The 14,503-nt window shown below is 43.7% G+C and overlaps 1 protein-coding gene across 2 annotated transcripts in view; it reads right to left on the minus strand.

The window, feature by feature from the left end:
- The window catches only part of LOC139443241 (inversin-B-like), a 72,292-nt gene extending 57,989 nt beyond the window's left edge, over nt 1-14,303 (minus strand). For both annotated transcript variants that reach the window (XM_071224213.1, XM_071224212.1), the window contains exon 1: nt 13,286-14,303. In XM_071224213.1, the coding sequence (XP_071080314.1) occupies nt 13,286-13,714 (429 nt within the window). In that variant the 5' untranslated portion in view covers nt 13,715-14,303. The remainder of the gene's footprint in view (nt 1-13,285) is intronic.
- Between the last annotated feature and the right edge of the window lie 200 nt (nt 14,304-14,503).

A 14,503-nucleotide genomic window follows, 5' to 3' on the forward strand; every position in this document is an offset into this window, starting at 1 on the left:
TAAATGGTCGGCCCACAATTACCGAAGTTAATTACTTCCTGGTCTTCATTGTCGGTGACAGATGAATAGTTGTATAAGAGCGAGTTTTCATCAGCTAATGGCCTGAGTATATTCCTCTACCCAATAAACGTGTATTGTAGTTTGCGTGACTTCTGAATGATTTATTTTACCGTAGCCGTGGCCTAAATTGCCAAAGTCACTTTTTTTCATACACGATGACACGAATATCGCTGTCATTAAAATATATATTCATCAATCCTTTTATCCAACAACCTTCACCATATAACTGTGGCATAGTGTCGGGCCGTCGCCTGAACCTCTTCACCAATTATAAATTGTATTTTCATATAATGGACAGCGCTATGGATGCGATTAACCATCTTATATTCGTATCAATAAATATGCACATGAGGTCACATAGTAGCCTGGCTCCCTTGGTATGCTACTGTAGCGCCAGCGCAGCATACCCAGGGAACCAGGCTTGTCGCAGGAAGTACTTCTGCATTCGTGACCAACTCGTGTTATTCCGGGACAAGCCGAATAGCGATCTTGCAGGTGACGGAAAGGGGCGAGTGGTGACGAATGGTACTTCTGGTAACCTGCCTACATCGATGTGATGCCTGTTGCTCAATAAACAATCGCCTGGCGTTCCCAATATAATAAGGTGTTCTCGATGTGTGAGGACTTCTGTAAACATACATGGATACAAATCATTTGGCTCTGCATAATACAAGGGGTTCGCGCGGCATATATTACCATGCAGCTTCTATACATCTGACAGTGAGAGAAAGTCTTAAATTTCGATTATTATACGATTAATAGTTTTAGACTGTTATATGGCTTTGCATTGTTATTGTTAAACAATGATTGTAACTGCATTACATTGTTTCTGTTGAGATTCAGTAGAAGCGCATTGTATTTGGACAGTGGTTAGTTGTCAGGAATGTTATACTATTTAATGTAAGCAGTTTTGTTTAATGTGTAAACGTTCGGTATACCGTGGACTGAGAGAGAGTGTTATAGCAACGTGTTGAATATTCTATGTTGTGATGACACATGATGATGTAGATATTCCAGTAGCTAGTTAGGCTGTGTAAAAGGGGACAAGTGCATGCCTCTTGTATCGCTTACACATTTGATTACATCAAGACCATCTTTCCTGTGAAGATCACTCATCACCCCGTATTTTCTGCCTTTGCTTTTCTCGGAAGCTTGACCATTGTTGCTGCTGGTTGAATATAATATTATCACTGACCTTTGCTATCACCACTGTATCATTGTACTTGATACTGACCACTGTCATCATATTATAAACTGCCATTGGATATTGTACTACCATTCGATTGTGCACTGCCATTGTTATTGCTGTGCAGTTATTTTATTGATTTATAAACCTAGTTAATTTTGTAATACAATTGTCAATTATATACCATTTGTTGGTTTCACAATAACTTCGTTAACGTAGAGATTTCTGGGTTAACATATTGTTTCAATTTGGGAATCGATACGTAACAAGACCTTCGCGTGTTTCCATATCGTAAATATTTATAAGGAATAGAGATAGCAATATGTGTGCGTTTGGTACTCACTAAACTAATAATCAATTCTATTTCCAATGAAACAAATGTGTGATATTTCAGAGGTATATTTAACAAGACACCACATCTTTCAATATAAGCGGGGGGCACGGGTGGCACGGGTGGCCCAGTCGTCTAAGGCGCCGCGATTCGCTGTGCAGAGTTGCGTCCCTTGGGCACGCCAGAAACCTATGATTGTGGGTTCGAATCCCGGTTCGCCCCGATTATGTTTCTAGGTTTGTCAGCACCATACCCGTGCTCCTGGGTTTCACCGAAGTGGTAAACGTCTAAGACCTGCATCACTTCGGGCTTTCCTCCCACATTAAGCTGACACGCCGTGATATAACTGGAATACTGTTAAAAGTGGCGTTAAACCCTACTCACTCACTCACTCACTCAATATTAGCGATAAAACATTTTCCATTATCAGGAAGGTATTTACATAACCATACCCTCAAGTTAGAGTCCAGGGTAAAATAGGTCTTCAGCAACCTGCGTTTTTCTTAACAGGCGCGAGTAGGATCGGGTGGTCAGACAGGCATCCCATTGTATCCCATGCTAAGGTCGATGCTCATGATGTCAATCACTGGATTGCCTGGACAAAACTCGATTATTTACAGACAGCAGTCATATAGGCGGAATATTGTGGAGTGCGGGGTTAAATAACAAACGATGTGATTCCATAATCCTGAAAAGCCTTTCTGACACTATCAGGCGGACACCAATATCGCCAAAAGACGTCAATCCTGGAATGTCTGAATCCTTGAAGGTATCAATACTGGCATGGTAGCTTTAGTCTGATAGTGTTACTGATTGAGCGATCAGCTCAGTGAATTATTCAACGCTTTGATGGAGACTAATTGACTCGACTCGGAAGCTAATGCTGTAGCAATGAGACATTCATTACAAGAGATATTTCTAATGTATCACAATATTGATGGAGACCAAAGACATGGCCAGTCGGAATGGTGGAAAGACTTAATGAATGCTCCTAGGCAGCATCGCGAATCCATTGGTGAAAACATATCTGAAAAATTATTCAAGTGAGGAAAACGAAGACGAAACGGAGACACGCACAAGCTCTTTTCGCAAAATGTTGTTGTTTTTTTCGTTTTTTTCTTCTTCTTTTTTTTTTTTTTTTGGGGGGGGGGGGGGGGGGGGAGTGTAAAATAACAGAATTATTGACAAATACATATGTGGTAATTATTACATTATATTGTATTATGACTATTTACCTTGACACATTGAACAAATTTTCCAACCTCTAAATTTTAATATAAAAGTAACATTGTAAATACTATATTCTGTCATTGACATGGGATATAAAAGGAAATATTTTCGGTTTCAAACGCATGGATATAACGTGAATGCAGCTTTAGCTTACGTGCGTCGCAACATATGGATTTAACACTCTTGTCGTTAATATATAACGTGTTATTCTGCATGAAGGGATTACCCTGAGGTGTCATTCGAGTACATACAAACATTGTATGAAGACTGCTACATGTGACGTCTTTTGTCAATGAGACCCGAGGTGCCCATATATGAAGGTTAATAGGCGACAGGTTGACGACCCGCAACAATGATCTGGATATTGTTACATACCTGGCTCTCACGATACAGTCTTAAGTGCTTGCAGTGTTGGTTGAAAGCAGTTATTTCGCGCTCACAACAAAATAATGTTCGTGTGAATAGTGTTTGTAAATACGCAGACATTGATCAATCAGTGTGTTAAGTGGATAGAGCATGGTGGGTGTGCATTGTTTGTTCGTCTGTTGGGGGGCTTTACTAACCTGGAATCCCTACGGGGTGGGGGTGGATTGTTTGTTTAGTTGAACTATTCAAACCCGGAATCCCTACATGGTGGGTGCGGATTGTTTGTTTGGTTGAACTATTCAAACCCGGAATCCCTACAGGGTGGGCGTGGATTGTTTGTTTGGTTGAACTATTCAAACCCGGAATCCCTACAGGGTGGGTGTGGATTGTTTGTTTGGTTGAACTATTCAAACCCGGAATCCCTACGGGGTGGGTGTGGATTGTTTGTTTGGTTGAACTATTCGAACCCGGAATCCCTACGGGGTGGGGGTGGATTGTTTGTTTGGTTGAACTATTCGAACCCGGAATCCCTACGGGGTGGGTGTGGATTGTTTGTTTGGTTGAACTATTCGAACCCGGAATCCCTACAAGGTGGGTGTGGATTGTTTGTTTGGTTGAACTATTCTAACCCGGAAACCCTACAGGGTGGGTGCGGATTGTTTGTTTGGTTGAACTATTCGAACCCGGAATCCCTACGGGATGGGTGTGGATTGTTTGTTTGGTTGAACTATTCGAACCCGGAAACCCTACATGGTGGGCGTGGATTGTTTGTTTTGGTTGAACTATTCTAACCCGGAATCCCTACATGGTGGGTGTGGATTGTTTGTTTGTTTGAACTATCCTAACCCGGAATCCCTACATGGAGGGTGTGGATTGTTTGTTTGTTTGAACTATTTTAACCCGGAATCCCTACAGGGTGGGTGCGGATTGTTTGAGGAACTATTCTAAACCGGAATCCCTACAGGGTGGGCGTGGATTGTTTGTTTGTTTGAACTATTCTAACCCGGAATCTCTACAGGGTGGGCGTGGTTGTTTGTTTTGGGATCTTTTCTAACCCGGAGTCACTTAGGGGTGGGCGTGGATTGTTTGTTTGTGGAACTGTCTTACACGGAATCACTACGGGGTGGGTCGGGACTGTTTGTTTGGTTGAACTAATATAACCAGGAATCACTTCAGGGTGAGGCACCTAATCGCCAACACACAAAGTCAGCGATCTAACCCACTCAGCCACCGAGGCTTCCACAAAATGAAAGTGCGACCACTGGTAGTCTAGATCACGGACTTTGAGTACCCCTCTGACAAGGTCGCTGACTTTGTGTGCTGGCAATGAGGTGCCTCACTCTGGAAAGTGTGGGTTCGAATCCCGGACGGGACTCAACCCAAAAAAGTACGAGAATCTGTACTTTACTAAGAAAGTGTTATCCCAAATATAACATTTGTTACATTTGACCCCTTTCTAAATGTCATTGTGTAGTCATGGACATGGGTACAGTGTATACCATGTATTGAAGATATCAATCACTATCGTTGATTGAATCATGCGGCAAAACACATGTAGTCGGATAGACACCCACTCTCACCCCCTTCACACAGACACACAGACACCCCTGCCCCCACCCCCTACACACAGACACACAGACAACCCTACATACACACGCCTACACACACCCAACCTCACCCTACCCCCACCCCTACACACAGACACACAGACACCCCTACACACACACACCCTCACCCTACCCCCACCCCCTACAAACACACACACACACACAGACACCCCTACACACACACACCTACACACAGACACACACACACCCCTACACACACACACACACCCTCACCCTACCCCAACCCCTACAAACACACACACACACAGACACCCCTACACACACACACACAGACACCCCTACACACACACACCTACACACACCTACACACACACACACCCCAACACACACACACCCCCCTACACACACACACACCCCTACCTACACACACACACACACACACACCCCTACACACACACACCCTCACCCTACCCCCACCCCCTACAAACACACACACACACACAGACACCCCTACACACACACACACAGACACCCCTACACACACACCCACACACACACACACACACACACACACACACCCCTACACACCCCCCCCCCCCCCCACACACACACACACCTACACACACACCCCTACACACACACACACACACACACACACACACACACACACACACACACACACACATACACACACACACACACAAACACGTGCATGCACATCGCTGTTTTAGTGATATAATCTTGACTACCACGTTCAACCACATTTAACACAAACCTCACCAAAGCTATAAAACAATTATCAGTTTCAATAAATTCTACTATACACACACACACACACACACACACAGACACCCCTACACAGACACACAGACACCCCTACACACACACACACCCTCACCCTACCCCAACCCCTACAAACACACACACACACAGACACCCCTACACACACACACACAGACACCCCTACACACACACACCTACACACACCTACACACACACACACCCCAACACACACACACCCCTACACACACACACACCCCTACCTACACACACACACACACACACACCCCTACACACACACACCCTCACCCTACCCCCACCCCCTACAAACACACACACACACACAGACACCCCTACACACACACACACAGACACCCCTACACACACACACACACACACACCCTACACACACACACACCCCTACACACACACCCACACACACACACACACACACCCCTACACACACACACACACACACACACACACACACACACACACACACACACACACACACACACACACACACACACACACACATACACACACACACACAAACACGTGCATGCACATCGCTGTTTTAGTGATATAATCTTGACTACCACGTTCAACCACATTTAACACAAACCTCACCAAAGCTATAAAACAATTATCAGTTTCAATAAATTCTACTATATATCCTATTTAAATAGTGACCTTGACATAATTTATCAGGAGACTAAATCCCTCAGCATTTCTCCTTGACAATGTATGTGTGCTGCTTGTACTGGTCCAGACTTAAGTTGGTTATATAGTGTTAGTGCAATGATATACCATACTGCAGTTGAACTTGATTACCCCCCTCAGTTGTATACCCTCAATGCCGAGGAGTAACTTTTAGCGTCTTTTGAGATGACGCGTCCAATCTGTACTGAAGTGATATAAACAGAGCGAATATATACAGTAAAGTACGGTTATAACGAACTCAAAGGGACTACTAATTTTAGTTCGTTATAACCGTAGTTCGTTATAAGTATATATACAGCATAACGACAGCAAATAGTCGGGACCAAAAAAGTAAGTTCGTTATATCCGTCAGTTCGTTATAAGCGTGTTCGTTATAACCGTAGTTTACTGTACATTATTTGTTACTTGCCCAAGTATGAAGGTTTTCCTCGGTGAAATATAATCGTATTATTAATTTTGCAAAGGAAAGCTGTTCACATCGTATTTCAAATGTCAAAGTTTTACATGTAACATAACACTATTCAACAATATACTTACGTTTTAATAACAACTGAAACGTTTGACTGGCATTTAGAATACGGTAGAAGACATAGATTTTAATGGATACCTAGTCTCTATAATGTGTACTGAGGTTTAGGGGCAACCTACTGCATCTCCACATTACTCAGAAACATTAACTGTCCGGTATTTCAAGGTCTACCTTTGTGCCACGCGCCCGTGAAGATCGGGGGTAGAACAGGTCTTCAGCAACCCATGCTTGCCGAAAATGTGACTATGCTTGTCGTAAGAGACGTCTAACGGGGTCGGGTGGTCAGGCTTGCTGACTTGGTTGATGCATGTCATCGATCCAAATTGCGTGGATCGATGCTCATGGTGTCAATCACTGGATTGTCCAATCCAGACTCGATTATTTACAGACCGCCGTCATAGAGCTAGAATATTGTGTGTGAGTGAGGTTTTACGCCACTGTTAGCAATATTCCAGCAATATCACTGCAGGGGACACCAGAAATGAGCTTCACACAATGTAACCATGTGGGGAATCGAACCCGGGTCTTCGGCGTGACAAGCCAAAACTTTTACCAGGACTAACCCGCCGCCCTCGTCCTCAAGAGTGGGTTACAAGGAGGACAAGTGAAATAAATATGTGAAGAAATGGCAACATTGGCCTTTGATGTTTAATAATTATTTTCTTGGCAGATATGTATTTTTAGCTGGTTGATATTAAGAATTACGCATTACTGATTTCAAAGGACAAGGCATGATTATGTTCTTTTTGGTCTCAGTAAGCATATTTCTATATTGTACATGAGCAAGTGTTTGGCTCAAGCTGATTTCGAATGAACCGGTTTTCAGTAAGCATATTTCTATATTTGTACATGGGCAAGTCTTTGGCTTAAGTTGATTTTCTAAGGATATGTAGATTAAAACAGTATAATATAAACACTTTCATCATGGGGCGTCTACGCTTAGATTTTCTCTATAGGTCCACACTTAAATTTCTATATATATATATGAGGCTAGCTTTGTCCACACTTGATTTTCTCTATATATATATATATGAGGCTAGCTTTGTCCACACTTAATTTTCTCTATGGGGCGTAGACTGGCCTATGGGGGTAGAGTTGTCCACACTTAGATTGTCTCTATGGGGCGTAGATTTGTCCATACTGAGATGTTTTCTTTGGAGCGTAGAGTTGTCCACACATAGATTGTCTCTATGGGGCGTAGATTTGTCCATACTGAGATGTTTTCTTTGGAGCGTAGAGTTGTCCACACTTAGATTGTCTCTATGGGGCGTAGATTTGTCCATACTGAGATATTCTCTTTGGGGCCTAGACTTGTCCACACTTAGATTGTCTCTATGGGGCGTAGAGTTGTCCATACTGAGATATTCTCTTTGGGGCGTACACTGGCCTATTTAGGGGGGTGGGGGATGGTGGGTGTAGACTGGCCTATGGGGATAGACATGTCCACACTTACATTGTCTCTATGGGGCGTAGAGTTGTCCACACTTTGACTTTCTCTGTGGGGTGTACACTGACCTATTTACGGGGGTGGGGTTCGGTGGGTGAGTTAGACTTGTCCACACTTAGATTGTCTCTATGGGGCGTAGAGTTGTTCACACTTTGACTTTCTCTATGGGGCTTTCTCTATGGGGTGTAGACTGAACTATTGGGGGGGGGTAGACTTGTACACACTTAGATTGTCTCTGTGGGGCGTAGATTTGTCTATGAGAGGGGGGGGGGGGGGTTAACTCTTATGCACACTTAGATTGCCCAGCAGGAAGTTTAGTATGGAACTACCATCTTCCCCTATCAATTTGCACACATCACGAGTATGCAATGTACCTGATAATACAGTAAGTTATATATCATCCAAGTATGCGGTATAGGCACATATCAGTGAAGTGAACATTATAAAATACTTTAATAATAAAATGAAATATTCACACTCTCGAGACATAATGTAATATCATTCAAAGCATGCCCGTGGTCCTGTTTGATTGAGGGGCGGTGGGGTAGCCTAGTGGTTAAAGCGTTGGCTCGTCACACCAAGACCCGAGTTCGATTCCCCACAAGGGTACAATGTGTGAAGCCCATTTTTGGTGTCCTCCGCAGTGCTAGAATATTGCTAAAAGCGGCGTAAAACCATACTCACTCACTCCTGTATGATTCTGGGTTTGGGGTTAACGCAACCTGAACAGCATCAGTTAATTTCGGAATTTGGTATGGTGCTGACAACCAAGAACCATAATCAGGCCGAAATCTGTTAATCAAACCCGTGATCATGGGATCCTGGCATGCCAAAGGGACTTAACTCTGCACAACGATTTTTAGCGCTATGGAAGACTGGGTCCCTGTGTCACCGGATGTCCGAAGATGCTCCCGGATGCTCCAGTGCCCCATCCTCCCGACACTGTAGAGGGGATGTTTTATATAGGAGGTCCAGGGTTTCATGGAGTTCGTTACCGACGTGACTGAGTGCCACGTGACTGAGTGTGTGTCACGGCGTGGAGCGTTGCTCGTGCTTTCCATAACGGTTTCTATGTCTCCATTATTTTCAGACCGCCATGACATACCTGTGATACTGCTGAGTGCGGCATTTACCAACATTTACTCACTCTAGTGACAGTTATGATGTACACACACATGCTGCTATAGTGAATACCGCGATACGGATGCATACACCACTTCAATGATCATCATGATCATAAACACAGTTGTCTTTATGATATATGCATATAATGGCATACTTACATTGCATTATTATTATTTTATTTTTATTCATTTTTATTTATTTTTATTCATTTTTAATTATTATGATTATAATTATAATTATAATTATTATTATTATTATTATTATTATTATTATTATTATTATTATTATATACCAAAGGCATCCAGGTACTAGCATGCGGTTTTATTTGTTCCCAGGCCAGTGGATCCGTTTGCATTATCATTCTCAACTCCCTGGGGAGTATACAACTAACGCTTCATACGGGCGCATTATCATTCTCAACTCCCTGGGGAGTATACAACTATCGAGTACCAATTTCCAGCTGGGTGAAGAGAGGCACATTTTGAACTAAGTCGCTTGCTCGGGGTGACACCACACGTTTTGACACATATACATGTAAGCACCCTAACAAAGGTAGGCGCCAGACTGAAAACAATTACCAGACACGCCCTCCACGTGGGTGATGTAAGCCCAGCACTGATACTGGTTGCTATATACATGTAAATGTGTCCTGATGACGGAAGTCTAGTACTGACAAACTCCATTATCCAGACATAACACACAACAATTGCCGGGTGGTCAAAACTAATAGCTTTTATCGACTGGTATGTTTATTTCAAATGTGGTATGGTTCAACCTTGGTGATAATGATTGTGTAAGGAAACCAGTTTCTCTGAAATCGAAACTGTTTTCATTATTCACACAGAATGGATTTCTATCGTTGAAGTTTATTAGGAATGCACACAATGCCTAGAGTTGTCTAAACTAATTTCCGCTTGAATGCAATTCCATTTTTCACAATGTGTAACTTATGTAGCGAGCGCGCGTGGGCGTGGGGGTGGGGGTGGGGGTGGGGGTGGGGGTAGGGGTGGGGGTAGGGGTGTGTTGGGTTGATGGGATGGGTAGCTGCTTGTGCTAGTCATGACTAATACTAATTCTATAGTGAGTGAGTTGGGTTTAACGCCGCTTTTAAAAGTATTCCAGTTATATAACGGCGTGTCAGCTTAATGTGGGAGGAAAGCCCGGAGTGATGCAGCTCTCAGACATTTACCACTTCGGTGAAACCCACGAGCACGGGTATGGTGCTGACAAACCTAGAAACATAATCGGGGCGAACCGGGATTCGAACCCACAATAATAGGTTTCTGGCGTGCCCAAGGGACGCAACTCTGCACAGCGAATCGCGGCGCCTTAGACGACTGGGCCACTTTGCCCCCCTAATTTTATAGAGCAAGTCAACTGAGATGCAATGCCGCAGTTTAACATGAAATTTGATACCCTACGGAGACAAAGTATATTGACTCCGAACCGACCAGTCCTTGTTTTCGCTCCTTATTCGTTTGTTTGTTTGTTTGTTTGTTTGTTTGCTTGTGTGCTTCCCCAAGTGTATTTTTTCTATGAATGGTATTTCGAGTTCAGTTGGCGGTCACATATAAACAAGTTTTGTTTATTACGTATATACCAGATATACTGAAGAAGTATGTTGAATACATAATTTGATACAAAACCACATATATAGCAATATAGGCCATGGTATTGGACATTTTCAGACTGAACACAACACGGAATATTTGGATAGCTATCAATCCAATAAAACCTGTTTTACAGAGAATGTATTTCAGGTTTACCATGTTTACAGACCCGTGAAGATTCGGGGTAGAATAGGTCTTCAGCAACCCACGTCGTAAAGGCAACTAACGGGATCGGGTGGTCAGGCTCGCTGACTTGGTTGATGCATGTCATCGATGCTCATGATGTCAATCACTGGATTGTCTGGCCCAGACTCGATTATTTACAGACCGCCGTCATATAGCTGTAATATTGCCGAGTGCGGTGTTAAACAACAAACAAACAAACCATGTTTACAGTTGTCTCAAATTCCTTCATACAACCAAACATCCCGTCTCTGTTGTAACCTAATTTCGCGAAACCTTCATTCTAGTCTTCAGTTTACCGTTCTTTTGAAACCCAATGATATATACAAGATATATGTTGTGAATGATAATAGAGTGTAGACCGACAAAACGTCACGCCTTTCTTTCATTCAACGCCTTAGAGGTTACCAAGTGCAGACGGCTCCGAAATTATGTAGATTCGATATTAATCAAGGCATTTTGGTGTAGCGCACGAAACACGGTATTCAGTCTTAACAATAGTCATTCAATACGTCTATTATTTAGCAGGCAGACACATCCATAACAAGCGCGTCGACCCTCACTGAGCTCAAGCTTAAAGGGTTATGTATTCCTTGCGGTCGGTAATGGAAGGCCAGTCAGGCGAAGCGGGGCATACTACATACGTCGCTCTTGTTTTTTAAGCAAATGTCCTCCATACATTCATGATTGGGACTATTTAGCTTAATCTGCTGGTTGCAAGGTCTACCTGGAAGCGGATTACACTGTTCTGCCGGCTTATCCCATCGGTGTTACGTAATACAGATTAGTGAACCAGTGTGGGATTAACTGGGGCATGTATGAATACGCTGGTATGTTTTACCGTTGTAGACAAACGCAGGTTATAGATAGGAAACTTTACAATGGTATTTACGGTATTTTTCACGCATGGAGTGGGACGATCAATGGAACAAGTTCGGAACATTGGTAGTTACGATAAGGTGATTTGTTCATCGCGTACCCCCACACGGTCGTTGGATTTAACTCAATTTTGGTTGAATGGAATATTAAACACAACCATGAGGCATGGTTATATTAAAAACAGTGTGTGTACAAAAGAATGGTTATTGAATACATTATGCACATGGACACCTAACAGAACTTATATCAGTTCCCACGTGGTTTCTATGTTTTCTGTAGACCGCCTCCGTGGTCTAGTGGTAGAGCGTCCGCCCGGAGAGCGGAAGGTCCGGGGTTCGATACCCGACCGCGTCATACCAAAAGACGTTAAAAGATGGTACTTGTTGTTACCCTGTCTGGCGCTCGGCATTAAGGGGCTAAAGTAAGGACTGGTCGGCTCGGAGTCAACATACTGTGTCTGATCGGGGTATTCATGTTAAACTGCGGAATGGTATCTCAGTGAGCTAACACTTTAAATCGGCATCAGTCCGGACTAGTAGAAGCAGCCACACACACACACACACACACACACACGCGTGCATCCACGTCGCTATATAAGTGCCATAATCTTGGACGCGACGTTAAACGCAATTTCACCTCACCTATGTTTTCTGTAGGATTATAGAACAAAGGTATTCAGACATGTCATGATAATACTAGTATCCCTACTGACCCGAAGGCGACTAGGCGTTGATATATCTAACGTTGAATGCGTCCGTCTCAACGCTTGAAAGTTTAATCCCCTGAGATGGCCGGTGTGACGGTAATCTGATTGTTGTGTAGTTTGTGGTCGTTAAATACAGTTAACTTTGGGTGGAACATAATTCATCACTGTCATATCAGAAGCTGGAAACACATTCATCAATACGGTCGCTAGGTTCAATTCTGGGCTTTACAACATAGCGCTGGGACAGGACATTGCAACTATCGCTTATTGCCAGAAATCAACTAGACCTTCCCATTAGAAAACACCCTACTTCCGCATTATCGATTCTCATCACACGCGAGTATAGTAGAATGTTCAGTTAAATGGCAAAGGAATAGATCGGAGATCGGCCAGGGCCGCAGTAATAGCTTGGTTATTAACGCAGCAATCCCAGACCTTTATTTCCCCATAACTCACAATAGGATTTAAATAGTGTTTACCATATCACACAACGCCTGTCCAGTGACCGTAACACTATGTTTAGTGTTAAGTTTATGTATGAAAGTAAAAAAGGTGTACCTACCTGAGGCCGTTTGTCAAGAATCAGTTTCACATTATCGGCGCTCCCTTCCTTAATCGCTAATTGTAAAGCGTTAATCCCGTTTTGATCCTTCTGGTTTGGGTCAGCCCCAGCTGATAGAAGTATCGCCGCCAGGGTAGGCGTACAACAAGACACCGCCCAATGGAGGGCTGTCTGACCGTCCGTCGTCTTTGCCCTAACGTTGGCACCATTCTTCAGCAACAGCAAACAACACTCCGCATAATCCTCCGCATCTCCATCACCCTCCTTCAACGCTTTGGCACACAGAATCAGAGCTGTTGTACCGTCCTCGTCCAGTTCCTCGTTGACTCTCTGGCTGACAGAGCGGACAGGGAGGTCCTTGAGTAACTTGGCCAGCTGTTTCGCGTTCCCCTTGGTGAGATATTCCCGAAGTTTATTACGGGCCTCCATGGTTGAGTCCCCCGGGTGGTTGGCGCCCGTCACCCTCACATCCACGTGGCCAACACTCCGACAACACGGGGCGACCCCTCCTTGACCATAACACACCTTCCCTCGTCGGGACGTAAATATTGACGAGGTCCGAGTTACTAAGACGTGCGAGTGGATCTCTCGCGTTCCATTCAGCCCCAATTGAATTCACTCGGCCGCTATCAATTGTTGCCGCCTGACTATCCTATAACAAGGGTCTCAACGAGCGGGTGATCTAGAAGACTGTTCATATGTATGAATGTCTGTATATCTCTTCTGTGACGGGTTACCTCCCGTGTCTGAAGTTCTAATCATTGTTGCCAAGGCGCTTAACGTTCTTTTCGTCCGGCGAGTGTAGTTCTGTAAAATGAGTTGGGGGCGCGCATAGAAGCATTGGAGTCAATAATTTCTATGTCCAATCCAGTGTCAGAGATATCTTTTACCAGATTGGCTGGTTCCTGGGTTGGACAGAGTCCCATGTGTTTGGAAAAATGTTTTCTTCATTGATCCGCGCATGTGGTTACCAATATTACCACATTATGCGACCTCACAGATACGGGGTCAGCATGCCATAGCTGCAATCAAAGTGTGATACATATATATGTACATCAGACAGCAGAAAATGAGCAATTCGCCGTGATGATGTGAAACAATGTCACATCGTCTATATGGAACCGAACACAGCAATAACAACGCTATTACATTGGCTGTATCTCCTAGTAGCTGTTACTAACATGGCCCGTCACTGTATCTCTCTCACTTCCATCAGTA

Source organism: Haliotis cracherodii, unplaced genomic scaffold (genome assembly GCF_022045235.1).
Source record: "Haliotis cracherodii isolate W230 unplaced genomic scaffold, xgHalCrac1.p SCAF_5, whole genome shotgun sequence".
Lineage (NCBI taxonomy): Eukaryota > Metazoa > Mollusca > Gastropoda > Lepetellida > Haliotidae > Haliotis > Haliotis cracherodii.